General features: G+C 34.0%; 3 protein-coding genes across 3 annotated transcripts; 1 reads left to right on the top strand and 2 right to left on the bottom strand.

Annotated features, from left to right (window-relative positions):
• Positions 1-1,657: 1,657 nt before the first annotated feature.
• On the top strand, positions 1,658-10,452 carry LOC143917860 (short/branched chain specific acyl-CoA dehydrogenase, mitochondrial). The gene is made up of 8 exons (XM_077439470.1): positions 1,658-1,836; positions 3,910-4,048; positions 5,571-5,671; positions 5,942-6,148; positions 6,228-6,398; positions 6,482-6,790; positions 9,961-10,096; positions 10,180-10,452. Exons 1-8 carry the CDS (start codon positions 1,804-1,806, stop codon positions 10,356-10,358), a joined length of 1,275 nt encoding a protein of 424 aa, XP_077295596.1. The 5' UTR covers positions 1,658-1,803; the 3' UTR covers positions 10,359-10,452.
• LOC143917861 (SRR1-like protein) lies at positions 10,357-15,993 on the bottom strand. Its single transcript, XM_077439471.1, has 2 exons — positions 15,666-15,993; positions 10,357-11,580 (listed from the first exon to the last, which is right to left on the bottom strand). Exons 1-2 carry the CDS (start codon positions 15,857-15,859, stop codon positions 10,878-10,880), a joined length of 897 nt encoding a protein of 298 aa, XP_077295597.1. The 5' UTR covers positions 15,860-15,993; the 3' UTR covers positions 10,357-10,877.
• Positions 10,553-10,876, bottom strand: LOC143917862 (protein FMC1 homolog). The gene has a single exon (XM_077439472.1). The coding sequence runs from the start codon at positions 10,874-10,876 to the stop codon at positions 10,553-10,555; it is 324 nt and encodes a 107-aa protein (XP_077295598.1).
• Positions 15,994-19,033: the final 3,040 nt, after the last annotated feature.

Consider the following 19,033-nt stretch of genomic DNA (forward strand, 5'->3'; position numbering starts at 1 on the left):
TGTTTTCGAATATGAATGACCTAAAACGGCAGTTGGAATATATTACAACTGAAAATACACTTCCACTGCAACATATTTATGTATTTACTAATTTATTTATTTATTTCTCTACGGATTAATTAATTGTTAATTTCGTGTTCTTAAGCCTTTCGAAATACATACAGCGATTTATGCAGTGGCGTTACTAGAAAAGTTAGGCCCGTATGCAAACGGTTGCAAAAGGTCCCCTTTATTATGTTTTTTGTATTAAAATTAAATTTGTAATTAAATCACTTAAATGTGTTTTTCCTCGCTTTCAAAGTCGCAATAAATAACATTCAAATATGTTTTAACATCATTTTTATAGATCACTAGTGGACCTACCCGGTATATTGAAATTAAATGAAAAAATCGTCATTTGTTCGTTAAATTTATTATTTGAATCGAAAAGAATTAATATTATTCAACGGCCGACCAATTACAAACGTCTTTGATCAATCCAGCCAATCAGAAACGACTTTGACGACAGCCAATCGGAAACGATTTATAGACGTCATTTCGGCTGAGATTGCAGACAATTATTATTACTGTACCTTAATCGAAAACTATTAAATATCGTGAGAAGGTGTACAAAATCGTGAAAATTCGACATGCAATGTGTTGTGTATCAAATTTAGAGTATAAATTAAGTTTAGAGTATTAACTATAGCATTAAGTTTCTCATTTGGCCAGGAAACAGTCTTTACCTGAACATCATAAAGAACTTATGGGCAATTTTCAAGAAAAGGGTGAGAGCCCACAGCCCGAAAACTTTGAAAGAACTTGAAGATATAATAATCAATTTTTGGGAGAACGAAATCACGCCTGTGTTATTAAAAAAATTATATGATTCCATGCCTAGAAGAATTCGGGCAGTTATAAAAAATAAATGTGGAATAACAAATTATTAACAAATATATATTTCTTTATGTTTATTAATAGAATAGCTTATTTACAACATATAAAGGTTGGAAATCGCTTCAAAACAAGTGAAACACATCATTTCAATATTTCAATAAACACGTAGTAAAAATTCATAGTTTGTTATGTTTTAATATCCTTATGATCCTTATCATCGTTTAATAAATTTTTGTACTGAGAATATCGCTATACATAAGAGTAAAATCAAATTTCATAGAAAAACGCAAATGCGGCTTTTTTTGTCGCTGTATGTCTCTATGGATGATTATTGAAATATAAATATTTCGTATTGTTACATAATAAATAATGTTATTATTCGTATTGTTTACGATGTTTATATTAATGTCTGACCTTAGATGTCGGATGTTATTTCGATTTGTTTGTATGTTTAATTATGTATTTAATAATATACATATGTATTATATGAAGTATCGATTCTTAATCTGTTTAGCACATTCGCCGCTTCGGAGCAATATGTAAGGCGAATGTGCATGATTAATTGAAAATGAAAAAAAATAAAAATATATGTATATGTGAGGAAGGTATGTATATATGTAAAATAAAATAAAATATAATTAAAAATAGAAAATTTGTGTCTTTTCATAGCCGAAAAATTTTCTAAACTAATTTCATATTTTAATCACAACATGTAACAGTATCGTAAGAATATTTTAATTGAAATGACATTATGATTATCATATGTTGTCTACAAAAGTTTAAGTAGCACTGTAATAAATCGTATGTCAACATATTCTACAACGTGTACGCATTGTGGGCGCGTCGACGTTCAACATTCACCAAGTTCACTTTTTGGTGAACCGCGAAACGAGTTGGTCAACTCATAGTCGATCTCCTTCGCCTATCATGATTCCATTTCGAAGATTGATTGCCAACAAGGTAACTCAACACAATTCCATTATTCAATTTCATAGTGAAAAACTTTTCCCATCTCTGAGAATTTACATATGTATGCACATATACATAAAGTGCAAATATCCATATGCAAAATAATGCCACGTTCTTTCATTCGCAAAACCGATCAATCGCATTTGATTATACATACATATATTTACATACGTTATTTTATATTTCAAATTCTCATAGTAAGAATAACAAACGTACAGCAGAAACGTCTACTAACATTGCATATTATATTAATAATTTGTCAGCAACGATAATGACATATTTCGAAACGTTTGAAAATAATAAACAACAAGTTATTGATACATTTGTAATTATATATAATATATAATACGTATTATGGACAGGTATTTTTAACATTTGATAGCCTTCTAATATACATATATTATGTTCAACAATCACCTTATCACAAATACTTTTTTCGAAGCGACTTGATATCACATAATTATAACTATTATCTGTATGTATGCATGTTTCTCCACAATTTAATCTATGGTACCTAATTTCAACCTACCAAATGCTATCCTGGAATGTAATAATCAAAAATTAGATATAGAACTATACATATTTATACCTGAGGGTACCTACATTTTTTTTTATCTTTAATTTATAACAGGTAGCTCCAACAGGTAACAGGTAAGCCCAATGCGCCTTTCTGGCCAGAAATATTGTACATTTGATACAAATATTATTAGTATTATACAAAGTACATAAATACGGTAATTGGACTATTCGTCACATTGGGGTGGTCACAAAGACAATTTTTGCCATGAAAATCGTGAATACACAATATTTGGCACTCAAGTTCTCGTTACTATGATAGTTATCGTTAGTATTATGGACTTTTCGGCTGCCAGATGTTCCGTTATAGAGATTTTAGTGACTTTGTGACGAGTAATTTGTGACCAGTAATCACCGAACCATAAATACATATCAATTAATATCCACAGAGACATCTATGGTCAAATTTGTAAATTTGCAGCATTTTATACAATTCAGCGAAATTTGAGATTGTTGAAAACTCGAGATTTTGCGAAAAAATGGGTAAGGTTGCCAATTTGTTGGAACCGTTTCAATGAAAATCAGATAAATTGGAAAAATCTGATCACAATCGACCTGGAGTCATAAATCCAAGGTCTAGCCAGAAGAAACCAGTGGGATTTGAACCCGTAACCACTATGTTCAAAGCGTTAAAGATGGTTGCATACATACTAAATAGTGTTGTATTTAAAATCCCTATAAATACGAGATTAACTCTCACATAGTAACAATACTTACATCATTGAATAGAGCTAGAAAAACAATGGTAATTAATTGGCCTGATGACTTACAGTCATTCCACAGTATTGGATCAAAGTTTAAGGCCAATTTATATGAAAAAAATCCGCAATAAACGAAATTATTATTGATTTTGACCGTGTTCTTTATAAAACTGCAACTATTTTGTGGCTATTTGCAGGTACTATATCTGCAAATTATTGGCTATTTGCATGTACTATATCTGCGAATTATTGGCTATTTGCAAGTACTATATCTGCGACAGGCGCAAAGCCTTCTGCGCATGCGCGTGAACTGTCACTGTCAGCGTGTTTACTGATAAAATTTTGTTTAAAACCTCTTAAAATTTAGTTCGAACTCGTAAAGTGACGTAGTATGAACGATTGATTAAACAAGTCTAGCATACATTAAATGTAAGAAATTATAATCGGATTATAAGTTCACGCGCATGCGCAGAAGGCTTTGCGCCTATCGCAGATATAGCACCTGCAAATAGCCAATTATTCGCAGATAAAGTACCTGCAAATAGCCAATAATTCGTTGATATAGTACCTGCAAATAGCCGCAACCTTTTTTTATCGAATGCGAGAAGGGTTGCTACGAAATATTGACCGATGACAGTGAAATTGAACATCCATTGCTTTTGTAACGGCAATTTATCTCAAACTTTTGGATAAGAGTACAAAATAATTTTGTACGTAGTAATATAATGTATATTTGTCTTTCATCTTTATACACAACATTTTTCAGCAAATAATGAATTAATTTCAGGTGGCGGAGCAATGGAGGAGTTCAAAGAATGTGACTGCTAGTTTAACCAAGCAAAGACACCAATCTACAGAATCAGGACTGGTACTACCTCCCCCACTCACAGTACTCACCGAGGATGAGCTGGCCATGAAAGAAACAGGTTTAGCCACATATAACTAGAACTATGTATAAATCAGTATTGGAGCTAATACTAAAAATAAAATACTTTGCTGTCAATATACGCAAACAATAAAATCTTAAAGTAGAATTTAAATTTAATTTAATTCATCTAGAGATCTCTAGATTGTTATTTTATTACTACACAATAGAAAGTGGTCTATTCAACAAAGATTGCCTTGCTGTATGTTGTTAACCTTATATATTTAAGTAGGATGTATACGTCCTATTGAATAAACAAACGCAGCATGATTGACATACAAATCAGCAATTCTTATCAAATAGAGCAACATTTTTAGCATATGCTTGTCTGTAAAATATGGTAGATATAGCTATCACAAATTCGAAGGGCTTGGTTTATTATGATATGACCTTTTTTGACAAATAAATTGCTCCAGTTGCTTGTTGACATCACAAACAAGATAATGAATTTGATAAAGTTATCAATGTAATGTTAGGTTGAAAACATTTCAATTTACAAAATATTAATATTTTGACACTAAAATTGATTATGATCATTATCATATTTTTATCGGAAAAATATTAAAAACTCAATGATAATTCTTACTCGATTAATTGATTGATTTTATAATTACGGTAAGTGTGTACATTGGTGTTGTGATAACTAAAGCCCAGACCCTGAGGGGGCCGTTTATTGTTCAAATGTTGTAAATGCATTGTTAAAGGTTTGCCGAACCTTTTTTACAAAGCATTTACAACAATTGAATAATAAACGGCACGCTTCCTGTCCTACCTCTAGTGATGAATTTGAAAACAGTAAGTGCAAACTTTATAGAAATTTTACATAATTGCACTCATTTAGGATTGATCCATAATGTTTACATTCCAAAAAGAATAAAAATAGTATATTCAAGTTACGTCTACTACTACTACTACACACATACAGATCATAGTATAAAAAAAAAACTTTATTTTTCAAAAAAGTGAGGCCATAATTTTTTCACGTATATATATATATATTCAAATATTATGTAAGGTTTGAGTGCTGTGTTGAATAAGCGATAGCAATTTGCGGCAGGCCTCTTTTCTTATCATATTTTTGTACAAATTATGAGACCACTCTGGAAATAGCATAATCATTAAATATGTTGCTATGAGGTGAGGTCATAAATATTGTACAACCAGCAAAAAACGATTTTCAAACAACAATAAACGGTATTAAATTACATTTTCAATCAAATAGTTTTAAAACATGAGATATTATGTAATTATACTCGTAATATGAATGAAAATTGTTTCTAGTTCTATGGAGGGTGGTTGAAATGAAACGACGGTATTGTTGTAAACACAAAATTTTAATATGAAGGGCGGGAAGAAAGTAAAGTAGTCGCCACTAGCATGGTCAAATTGGTCCAAACTCACAGGATAGTGACCCAAACCCGACCATGTCGTAGGGCCCATAATGTTCATATTTTGATTTAATTTGTGTAACATAAAATAAGGTTTTGAATTTTATGACAATAAACCGTTTCGTTGATTTGCAGTATCCAAATTGGCAAATGAAAAAATTGCACCGCTTGTCAAGAAAATGGACGAGGAAGAGAAAATCGACGATTCCGTCAGACAAATGCTATTCGAAAATGGAGTATGTTTTCAACAACCTTTCAGTATTTAATACAAATATAGTTTTATGCGTGCATGTTGAAAATGTTTATGATGTTTATTTGAACAAGTGCTCAACTGCTGTCATAAATTACTCACGTTTTGAATGTTAATTTCCAACATTAAAATTCCATTTAAAGCGAGCATTATCAAAATAATGGCTCCTATGTACATAATATTTCAAATCTAACTATCCAATCATACAAATTATGCATATTTAGATAAGTTAACCTGTTTTTATTTAAATCTACAGCTGATGGGAGTCGAAACTCCAGTAGAACTCGGTGGATCAGGATGCAATTTCACAACGATGATGGTCATCGTTGAAGAGTTAGCCAAAGTAGATGCATCTGTAGCAGCTTATGTAGACATTCACAACACATTAGTAAATTCCTTATTAATGAAAGTAGGCAATGAAGAACAAAAAAACAAATACTTACCACTCCTCGCTAGTAAATATGTAAGATATATCTATTTACATAATAAAATATATGTATTTAGAATTACATATGGATATACAAACATTCTGTTTCTTATAGGCAGGAAGTTTCTGTCTATCGGAACCGTTGTCTGGTTCAGATGCTTTCTCGTTGAAGACGACTGCCAAGAAAGAAGGAAATGAATACGTCATCAACGGATCCAAAATGTGGATTTCGAATTCGGACGTTGCTGGCATGTTCCTCGTTATGGCGAACGCTGACCCATCCAAGGTGAGTCTAATATTATGTAATGATTCGCTTAATTTAATTACATATGTACTTATTTGATTGAAATGTGTAATTGATTTCTTCAGGGTTACAAAGGCATCACTTGCTTCATCGTGGAGAGGGATACACCTGGTCTGTCGGTGGCTAAGCCGGAGCGCAAGTTAGGTATCAAAGCATCAGGTACTTGCATGGTGCACTTCGACAATGTCAGAATCCCCGAGAAAAACTTGCTCGGAGAGTTTGGTATGGGTTATAAATATGCAGCGGGATTCTTAAACGAAGGAAGGATCGGAATTGCTGCTCAGATGATAGGGTTGTGTCAAGGATGCATGGACGCTACTATTCCATACACTCTGGAGAGGAAACAGTTCGGGAAGAAGATCTATTCATTCCAGGTAATGCTTTCAATGCGATGGAATGAATTTTTGCACATTAGAGCAGCGGTTTCCAAACTTTATGCTACTACGCCTCCCTAAAAAAAATTTTTTTTTCCGCGCCTCCCTACCTTTTATTTTTTAATAGATATAATAATATAGACACGTTTTAAATTATAAACCTTTATTTAAAAAAATACTAAACACTACAATAGAAAGAATAATAAAAAGGTTTTGCTATCACATAAATTTATACGAACGCGTATATTTATTTTTATATTACATTACTAATTAAACTACATCTAACACATCAAAATTTAATGCGAAGGATGTTGTTTATTGGCACAAATTTTATCAAATCTTGGGGGCAATATGGAGAGTGCCACTCGGAACTCCTTTTCGACTATTAACCTCGCTCGATATTTGGTTTTCATTGCAGCTAGTGCCGAAAAGCCCGTTTCGCATAAATAAGACGTTACAAAAGGTAGAAGTATATGCATTGTTTTGCAATACAAAGATTCATACTCTCCACTAAGATTCATCCAAAATTTAATTATGGTTTAATTTTGAAACTTTTGTTTTAGTGAGCTATCGCATGATAATTCTATCAATTTTTCTTTTTCGATGGTTGTCAGCTTGAATTCGTCTTCTTCATTGTAGTAAAATGGATTCTGTATCCACAAAAACTTTGAGAAATCAAGGTCTTTGAAATAATTGGAAAAATGCAGCACTAAACCATCCAAGTGGTCAATAAAAAGGTTTTTACTTGTTTTAATATTGGCTGTGGCCTAGAAATCTTTGGAAAGTGAAAGCATATCCAACTCATTCTTTTGTAAATTTGATTTCCATAACTTCAACTTTTTAATGAAAGCTTTTACTTTGTCTTTTTGAACAAGTGGATGTATTTGTGATCCCTGCATTGATTGATTTAAACCGCTCAATTTTCCAAAAATTTCAAACAAATAGGCAAGTTTAACAATAAAATTATCGTTCGTTATGAAGTTTTATTTATTTGTAGATATTATGGTATGAAAATTATTTTTTTATTAAAATGTTTTGGCGCCTCCCCTGGCAATAGTCTGCGCCTCCCCAGGGAGGCGCGCCTCCCAGTTTGGAAGCCGCTGCATTAGAGAATAAGTGACATAAATCTATTCATACTGGCACAGCACAGACCGGCAACACGTGTTAATAGCAGTATGAAAAGCTAATCACACAGCGTGGTATGCGGTATGTGGTACGTCGATAAGTTCTCCTATATTTCTTAAAACCGTTATCGATCACTGTCAAGGAAAGATAAATAAAACCATACAATTTGACCAAAAAAAGGTCTAAAGGGGCGGGACGTACCGGTCGTGGTATACGTGCCAGGTATGCCACATTTTTTTATGTTTAAAACTATCTAAAAAAAACGTCCCACATACCGCGCTGTGTGATTTCACCCTTATTTAGTACATTCAATATGGACACATTCATATGTAATTTGTACGTGGCGTAGACGTAGCAGCAGTAGCGGATGAAATCTATTCATACTATACAACAGTACATGTCACCGTAACGTATCAAGCAAAATCGGGTTTCTTTGGCTACTGTGGAAATATTCACGCCCAACGTGACGTCTTAGTAGCGAGTGGACGTATACTAAAGACAGTGCTCATTCGCATATGAACATTTTAGGAAACGTCATGTGACAATATTGATACGATTTTGCTTTGCACTCGGTCAAAACTTGCCTGAATGTACTCTGCTGTATAGTATGAATATAAGTAGTTTTTTTCGTGCGCTACTGTGCTGGATAGTATGAATAGACCTTAATAGATTACGTATAAGGTGACCATTCGTACTGTTTTTACCAGAACAGTACTGTTTTTTTGATTATCTGCAGTGGTTTCGTTCCAATTTTGGTATAACGAGTTTCCAATTTTTTTTCAATTTATATACCTACATGTATATTTATTTATTTCGTCCAAGGCACCATTACGTGAAAACTTTAAATTAAAATAAATATAAATTTCAATTTTTACGTAATAGTGAGGAAAGATGATTCCGAGTGCAGATTGAACACTTTGAACGGTGTAACGAACGGTTTTACGCGCGCTTATCTGATCTCGCTATGGGTGATGCAGAGGGCGGATACGTCGTTCTTCTTCCAAGGGTCGGGTTATATGGAAACGTGAACTAACCTTGGGATACAGTTTATATATAGTCGGGGAGGTTCCTGACTACAAATCGTCCCGTTGATAACAGCTTCCTCGTGGTCGGGTCCTCTCACGGCTGATGTTTCTCCGGAAACGGCGTGAGGAATACAGCGGTTCTTCAGCAAGATGGCGGATCTCTGGGCCCCGTCTCCCCGTGGAGACGTGCACAGAAGAGATCTTTCTTCCTCGGTGTATGGCGGGTGAGAGACTCGCTCTCGATGCGCTCGAGAGGAGCATGGTGGTTGGCGCGGTAAAGTCACCCTAAATATTTCTACCGCTACCAACTGAAGAACGTCGCGTTACAACGGTTAATTTTGCTTGTGCATAACGGAAAAAAAAAGTATTTTCTCTTTACTTTTGATTTTTAACAACGGGTTTCCGGAAAACCATGGAAACTATTAGGGTGACACCACTGAGTATCTGTCCTGGTAAGTTGTGAGATAAAACCAGTACACTTTTATATCTATTAAATGAATTTAAATATAGTCTTTAACGAAAATGATGTCTCCTCCAGAAATAATGGCAAATTAGTCAAATATTGTCTTTGTTTACCAGGAACATATGCATCTGCCGAAGGACTTTTTTCTTCAATGAACAATATGTGGTCCAGTTATAAAACGAAATATTGAATGTTAAAACTTTAACATGTTTGCCAATCGATAAGAATAATTTTAACCAGTTGTGTAGGATTTTATAAGAGCATTAAATAAAATGAATTCTTTGTAAGTTTTTAATATTGGAAGTATTTAGAAAAATTTGTTTTATTTTGATAAAATGTCCTGGTTTTTTTTCAAAAATAGACTACTTAAAACTTATGGGCATATTGTGCATACACAGTACAAATGTTTATCTATTTATTTTATACACGGTAGACAATATTTGATTGAAGTCAGCTATTCGCTTCATTATAATATGTTTTAACTTACATATTAGTCATCATGTGTTTAAGTTTTCATGCACCAAATAAGTTTTGCTAAATACATTTCATCTCAACAGGGTATGCAATTTGAAATCGCTCAAATATCAACGGAACTGGAATGCGCTAGACTTCTGACATACAATGCATCCAGGATGAAGGAGGCGGGTTTGCCGTTCGTGAAGGAAGCCGCCATGGCTAAATATTACGCATCGGGTATTTTTCAACAATTATTTCATTTCAAATCACACACACACATGTTTCACATAACAATGTAAACACGTTTATTTTTATTTCAGAAATAGCGCAAAGATTGACATCAAAGTGTGTCGACTGGATGGGCGGCGTCGGCTTCACCAAGGACTTCCCTCAGGAGAAATATTACCGGGACTGCAAAATCGGAACCATCTACGAGGGAACAAGCAACATGCAGCTCCACACAATCGCTAAATTCATCGAAAAACAATACACAAAATAAATATATTCACTAAATCATATATTTTTATATTGAATGCATAAAATAAAACAATTGAACTATATTTATATCGCAATAAATATATTTAACAAGTGGCTATTTTTTTTCAATATAACATTGTGCTACATTCTTTATATATATATAGACTTATACAGTCATTAAACTTAATACATTATTTACAAAATAACTGGTCAAAATTAAGGCTTGGGTTCGTGCGGTAGTTTAAATCCTACCATGTTTGCGGTATCGGCCACTGATCTTTCGCCTCGTCCTGCATATTCGATGTTGATCTCGTTGTATTTTCTTTTGCTTTGCAAATAGCAAAGGTACGTTTGCGCCGTGTACTTCAACTCTTCGCGTGCTTTGCAAAGCTGTTCATCGGTGGTCATATGTTTGCGGGCCTCGTTGAGAATATATTGCATGACAATAGAATCTTTCACCTTCTTCTGAGTTCCCGTACGTCTGACCTCCGACAAGAGTTGTCGTATGGCGAGCAGAGTTGGCTTATTGACGGTGGCCATGTTACGAATTCCGACTCCTCAGCCGGCTGATGATATTAGACGAGATGAATTCAACGTTGTTGCTGTAGTCTGGTTCGGAATCGTCGCGATGCCAGAAGTTATCCGTTATCAGACCCAAGGTCCTAGCGGGGAATACGTGGATCGAAGTGTCGTTGAAGACGTCGTTGAATTTGAAACTATTCACCAAGCTGAACTCCTCGGTGTATGGTTGGATGTTCAGAATGTACGGAGCGCTGATGTTCAAGTTGTCGTGTGGTTGGGACTCGATCAACCGTAGGAAACTGTTGCCGATCAATACACAGTTCTTGAGATTTGTGGTCCAGTTATTCCAAAGGAAATTGTTCGTCAGTTGTTTCGGACAATGGGGCAAGTACACTATCGTGATTCCGTCGTTTCGTAACGTTCGCTTGCCTTCTTCGTTCTCTTTAATCAGTTTGAAGTCCAATGTTTCTAGTATATGACACTCGTCCGTGTAGAATATGGGGTCGTGTACGTGGCAGTCGACGCGGAAATTATCTCGGAGACACAATGTTAAAGCGAGTTGATAGCGAGATATTGTACAGTCACCGATGTGTCCAAGTCCAAGAGATATGATTTCGACTACTTCTCTTTTGTCGATGACACTCAAGCTCTCTTTTAACGTGTTGAAAAAGTGCTTGTAATAGTCGGATTCGAGCAGATCTTCTTTTGCGGCCCTGATTCGTCTGAAAATGATAAAAATAACAATAAATACATATACGAAAGAAGGAAGCTAAAAGTAAAAAGGGTAAGTTATAACTTGTATAAAACTTTTGAAAGAAAAACAAACGTTTTGAAATATACATTTTGACAAAGGTTTGAATGCTGACCAACGCCGATCAGCGTTTTGCTGACTAGTCCAAGGGCCTGCAAAACGCCCATAGGCGTTGTATATTGAGCATGTACAAAGTAAACAAAAATACTACCAGCTAAGCCTTTTAAGGTAGCATTGAAAAAAAAATGCATTGAACATAGGTAGCGTGATCTGTGTCATTCATTTGTCAACGTTTATAAAGACTCGTTTACACTGGAATTTCTGAATTTATAACCATAGCAGAATTTCCCAATGGAAATCCCTAACTGCTGAGTATTTTAGATTGTGGCTTGGCTTTTAGATTGTAAGCATTACCCTTTGACAACAATGAAGACGGAACTAGTTTGGAAAAATACATTCATTAATATACTTCTTAAGTTTATTTTATATTGTTGCAAGATATATTATTGAGTCTAAACACACCTTTACAAAACTCAAAATCCTCAGCTATAGTTATCTAGGGTTTGTTTGGGTTAGCTACAATTTTTATACCGGCTTTCTATTGGATTTCTAAATAATTCTAGTTGGAAATTTTGGCGAAATTTTCAGCGTGGCGGGCTTTCAACGGAAAAGACGTCAGCACTCAAAAGGATTGACTAGATTTCAGATATTACAAATTACTTTAATTTTAAAATGAGAAATAAACTGAAATATGACCAATATTATTACATTCTATCGTTCGTGTCGAGTCGTTAAAAAAAAAAAAACAATACTCCGACTCCACAGTCTTAACTTAAAATATTGAATTCTAAGAATCTAATGTTTTTATATTTTTGAAATATGTAGGATCAGGATGCGAAGGATTTCAAATGATGCATGCAGATTTGACTAAGCAGCATTTATTATACGTCATTACGTCAGGCTTGCCAAAGGGCAAGTGCCTCATACACAATTAGATATTACAAACACTCTCCACCCAAACACACTAGGCACGTTTGCTAACTGCTCGCTCTGTACGTTCGAAAATCTTTCCTACATACATATGAATGATTCAAGTACACATTTTACTTACTTAATTTTTAATATAGTGTCATTAAGGTTGCCCCAAATCGACACATACGTACATATATAAATTTGAAATTATATTAAAGCAGACATCGGTGACAAAAGAGCCTATTCGTGAGGAATCTTTTCAATAAATACATCACATAAATTGGCATGATTTGATAGAAAACGATCAACTTGGGAGTCACAAACATCCACATTATGATTATTTAGAATCGAGATCTAACCAGGGTTTGAACCTGGAGCCTCTCAGTTGCTTAGAGCGAAACACAAGTGGTACGTGTTATTTTAGCTACGAAGAAAACGCAGCAGCCCTAGCCTATATACATTGTACACAGTCCCAAAAATCACCCCCTGGATTGTTTTCGGTGATATTTTATCCTTGCTTGACAGCGATCGATAACGGTGAATCCCATATTTGAAGAAATGTAAGAGAAACTTGTCGGTTGCATATGGATATGCATTCTGCACGTGCAGTTGCACCCGAATTCGGTTTAGGGAACCATTACTGTGAAACGGTCACACCGGTGAGGCAAAGGACATGACGTCCCGTACCACTCAGTGTGTTTTCGCCCTTACTACTGAGCTATACTGCTGACTTATCGATTATATAATGATTACTTTAACCGTTTGCCTGCGGCTGTCTTCTATGGAAGCTTTGCGCGACAAGTCTGAAGCGCGGCTGTCTTCCATAGAGTTTCTGAACTTTGCACGGGATTTCGAGCCTTATATGCGCCTATTACAACTGTTTTAAGGTTCAAAATTGGTTGAATGTATTACTGAGAGTTGAATGCCATCTATTCAATTTGCTTAAAATGAATATATACAAGTCAAAATTAGTTTTTTGTGGAACCATACTGAAACCTCGTTTATGTGACGTCACGTCTGTTGAACAATGGCGACGATACGTCTCAATTGTATGAAGAATGATTATTTGACAATTAAGCCAAAACTATGAGGTATATTATGTATTTTATTGTTTAAAATAATACTTTATGTGTTAATTAACATATCTGGTTACTCGAGTAAATATTAAAATCTGTATTTAAGGCCGAAAACTGGATTGCCAAATTCGCGAAAAAGGTGCCGCGTACAGGGCTTGTTCGCTATATTTATTGCCGCGGGCAAAGGGTTAACTGTATATTCATGTAGTTTAGAGATTGTATATCTAGTAGCTTAAGTTTTGATATTTGAAATAGTTCTAAATGAAAGTACGAAACGATTTACTTCATTTATATACAAACAAGTAGTCGATCTTATAATTAAAATCACATTCAGTTGAAAAAAGTAAAGAATACAATCGGTATTATTGTCATAATAGCGATTTTTCATATTCAGGTCGAAACGATTTTATTTCATTCAAATTTTATAATAGGTACATAATAAAACAATTATTGATATATTGTTTTCGAACTATAAAACATCTTTATTATTAAAATGTTTAAATCAAATTTGCTCAAGGCAATGACTTTTTAAATCAATAGATTTTTGTCATATACCAATGGTATATGTCTCAGTTTAACCGGAACCGTCTCGGTTATAAGGTTATTTGGTAAAAATTAAAGAGTGTTGACAAAATAATTGAAATCATATTTTATTACACAAGAACATTGTCCAGTGATGATATAACAGTTTTTAATAATGATTGTGGTGAAATGTTTTTATGGTTTGTGGGACTCAGATTGTTTAATAAATCTATCTTGATTATGGAAAGTATAATACAAAATCGAGTAGAACTGATATTGTCAGTGAATTTAGGAAATAAAAAAATAAAACATCTCTAGGAAAGGCGTGATTATAAATATATTATGATTATGACCAATGTCTTGCGTACATTTTGGAAAACAGTTTCGGTGGAGAAGAATCTTTTATTTGGTTTAACAATAATGAATTAACTCTAATTAATCAGAAATCGTAGCTTCGGATGAAAAAATTGTATGCAAAAGTATTTTGGTCGGCAAAATAATATTTGCCTAGGAAAGTAGATACGATTATTCAGTCATTTCAAAGAAAATGACGTTCTATTGCACTTGAACAAGCTTGTCCAAATTAAAGAAGACATTTTCTGCCTGCCATCTGGACCTGTTGAAAGGATATTTTCAATAATTAATAACATACGGCCTGAAGAAAACAGTAGAATGAAAGCTTTATATCGCTGCAAACTTAACAGTGTGATTTTTTTAAGAAAGTTAAGGCTAGTCATAAATCTTTTAAGCTTTTTATTAATATGTTGTGTTGCGAGTAATTAAAAATGATTACTGTGTTATTGTTTTTTGTCAATTACTCCATTAGTAGACGGTAAGTCTGCGGTAATTGAGATACACACTTGAATAGTCTACGTCAAAATATATATAGACGTATAATGTATTGAACAAAAGGAAGGGAATTGCAACATAGTGTACTTGTCATACATGTGTATACATTAAGCTTTAATTTTGAGGCTTATATACGCCTATTTCAACTGTTTTAAGGTTCAAAATTGGTTGAATATATTACCGAGAGTTGAATGCCATCTATTCAATTTGCTTAAAATGAATATATACCAGTCAAAATTAGTTTTTTGTGGAACCATACTGAAACCTCGTTTATGTGACGTCACGTCTTCATACAATTATGAAGAATGATTATTTGACAATTATGCCAAAACTACGAAGTATATTATGTATTTTATTGTTTAAAATAATACTTTATGTGTTAATTAACATATCAGGTTACTTGAGTAAATATTAAAATCTGTTTGCTATATTTATTGCCGCGGACAAAGGGTAATAGAAACATGTAGAAATATATTTTTGAAAAAAATGTCCTGGTTTTGAATCTGAAAAAAAAGGTCACTTTAGTATATGCATATGTGTATATGAGAGTTGAGTGTCGAGGAACAGGAGTAGTGAGATAGTGATAGGTGATAGTGATGGTGATAGTGAGTTGTGACATAACCTAAAAGTAGCGAACCTGAGGGCAGTGAGTTGGTCGAGGGGCTGATCGGGGAAGTGGGCGGCGGTGAGCGCGGGGGCGGGGGGCAGAGGCGCACACGGGGGCTCTCCTCTCCGGCTTCTTCCTCGACCTCGACGTCTCTTCACCAGGCAGAACCCGTCGCCTGCCACGGCACTCATCATCCTGAACAACCAACTGCACGCGCAGCACATTTCCACCCTTTCTTTTTGTCTCTCTTCTGGTCTTCCTCTACCTCTACCTCTATCTAGCGTCTGCTTGCCTACGTTAACTCTCGTATTAAGCCGATCCACTATTTATACCCTACCGTCCTTTATCTCTGCTTCACAAATCAAATTTGCATTCGATTACAACAATAAATAGACGACGCAATGTTTACAATCCGAAATCACGCATCACTCTTATTCATAATATCATATACGGAATCTTTATTTAAACACAAGGGCGTTACAAAAAGACGGCCTATTTTTATTAAATATGTATGAATGTGTTTTTCGGTATAGATTTTAAAACCTGCGTGTAGTACGCCACCGTGGGATAAAATTTATTATCCTAGCAGTATTGCTGTTTAGTATACTGTAGGGGTAGGGAAATTCCCAAGGATGTAGAGTCGAAGTCGGTGTCGTAAAAAATCAATCGACTCCGACTTTTTTTTATTACTTTCTTTAAATAATAGTGTTATGGTATGTGTCAATTAGCTATTAGAGTCTCCAATTTTATTGAAGTAAATCGACTAATATATTAATTTAATAATTTCTTTAAAAAAATTATTAATTTAAATTACAGTAAAAATAAAATCTTTGAATTGTCGTATATTATTAATATTGTATTGTATAATATTGTGGTTCGGTGATTACTAGTCAAATTAGAACCGGTCACAGGACAACCGGTCGCACGTGATCACCTGTCACACTAAAACTGGTCACGAGAAAACTGGTCACGAGAAAACTGGTCACACCCTAAAACTGGTCACATCCTAAAATCGGTAACGAGAAAAACTGGTTAACCGATTTTAGGATGTTACCAGTTTTCTCGGGATCAGTTTTAGGGTGTGACCAGTTTTAGTGTCCATATGTGTACAATTAATGTTATTACTTTTAATTTATACCAATTTAATTGCCAATAATTTAATAAATTAGGTTACATATTAATTTTTGATAACTACTTTATCTATGTTCATACATAGTAACAATAAATTAAGTTTTATGATCATGTGAAAATTCGAACTCAAGATTTTGACTGATTCGAACTCAAAATCGATCACTGATCACGTTGCCATGATCTAGAAAACGTGTGTGTGTGATTTTTGAACACCGTTAGTCCTATCGAACTGAAACTGAAGCTGAAATTCTTATCGACAGGACGTAAATTTTTAAGTTGACTGGAAATGGTACCTCCCCTTATAGGTGTCCTCCTTTTTTAAGTTTTTGAATCCAATTATCTCCCAAACCACCAACCGAATCAGACAAATTTTGAAATGAATTTTTTTTTACATGTAATTATACATTTTATACCCCAATATTTTTTGAATATTTGTAGTACTTTTACTCTAGAGAAAAGAGGCTTTTTATATTTTTCTCAGAAACCTTTTGGTTTATTGAATTGAAATTTCATATCGAGAAGTTTGAGCTTAATATCAAGTTATGTATAAAATTTTATAAGCATTTTGTAAGCAATAACAAAATAAGGTATTGAAATATTAAGCATTGTGTTACATATTTTAGTAAAAATTTCCAGGTGTGCGACATTATATAAAATTAAAATGAAATGTGAAAAATTATATTTGAATTTAAAAAAAATACTGCGTCTTTTGTAATAACCCTATGTTTAATTGCTGATGCAACGGAAATCAGTAATGAATAATATCTTGATACTACGCTTATTTGCTCTCAAATAAGATTTGTTTTGGTTTAATTTTTAATTTTATTTATTTATAGGTTATAACTGGGACAAGGACTAAATGGTATTCTATTGAAACAAAAATAAAACCGAATTGAGAAGGTGTGTGTATATGTAAACTTGATTACATGACGGCCAATATGGCATTGGTTGTAATAATATCTTTGATATGTTATCTTTTACTTTATTTTCTATACTGTTGTAATAGTGTTGCGCACGGGTGGGTTCAGGATTCAAATGAAAGGCCAAAGTCGCTTCATAGCATTTATTCAATGATTTAGGAGTAGGGATTAAAAATTCTGAAACTTCTGGGGAAAACGATAGCGCATCATCGCCGAGAATTATGGAATCAAGGTAAAAAAATATATATTTAATTGTTTAAAATGAAACCAAAAAAATGGTTCTAAACCTCGCTAAATAAAATTATTATTACGTATTTTTATTATTCGTATAAAAAAAGGCCAATTGAAAATTCGACGAAGGTTTCTTCGCTAACTCTCTGAAAATTAAATAAATCTGGGGAAATTATCCAACCTTAAACAACAATTTAATATGAAATAGTATACGTGTATGCATTCTTAAAAACATATTACGTCTTTTATCGTCAGCTAATTTTCCAGTTGAATTTGCATATACATAATATGTAGGATTCAATTCGCAGAATAAACATGTCAATAGAGCCGTCGACACCAACAATATTACGAAAATATTGTAAGTAATATTGCCGGTGTCGACGGCCCCAACGAGAACTGTTGTTTGGCGTGACGCTACGCAGATAACCAACCTAAACATACATTCAACCCAAGCATGCCAACTTAATCATTTATTCACGCATTCTTCTATGTTTGAAAATTAAAAACTACATACATATGTATAAATATAAGAACATATACATACATATATATGTACTTAACTGAAATATTTTCATTGGTACTTACATACATATATTTATATATCTTTTTATGTTTTCCCGTGCTTAACAAATTCTATTTATTGGTTTTATTGCAAATCGTCTGAAATGTCAAAAGTGCGGCTAGGGTAATATCGTTGTTCAAGCCAGAGAAATGTTTGTTACATTTCTCTGGTTCAAACTAACATACATAAACATGTATAAATCAGTAAACCGAGAAATAAAAATATGGTGGCCCTGAAAAGAGCCGTTTAAAGTAAAGTTCCAGCGAGTGGCTTAGACATAACTGGACTAATTTAAAAGTGGCGAGGATTTGTGCGATATTTTTCACACTCGTCTCGGTGTAAAAATCTCTCGTGAGATTTTTGCATTCGTCCGACTGCGGCGGATACATCGATGAGCATTGTTGGCTTTGCATCTAGCTGTATCTTAATCGCCGAGTCGGAGAATAGCTATTATCCATTAAAGTGTCGTCGAGGCTTGGATATCTGGATCTTTTCAGGGTCAACCTCAGAGTGGTGTTGACGACGTGAGCGTTGACACTGTGAGCGACGCTCAC

Source organism: Arctopsyche grandis, chromosome 10 (genome assembly GCF_051622035.1).
Source record: "Arctopsyche grandis isolate Sample6627 chromosome 10, ASM5162203v2, whole genome shotgun sequence".
Classification (NCBI taxonomy): domain Eukaryota; kingdom Metazoa; phylum Arthropoda; class Insecta; order Trichoptera; family Hydropsychidae; genus Arctopsyche; species Arctopsyche grandis.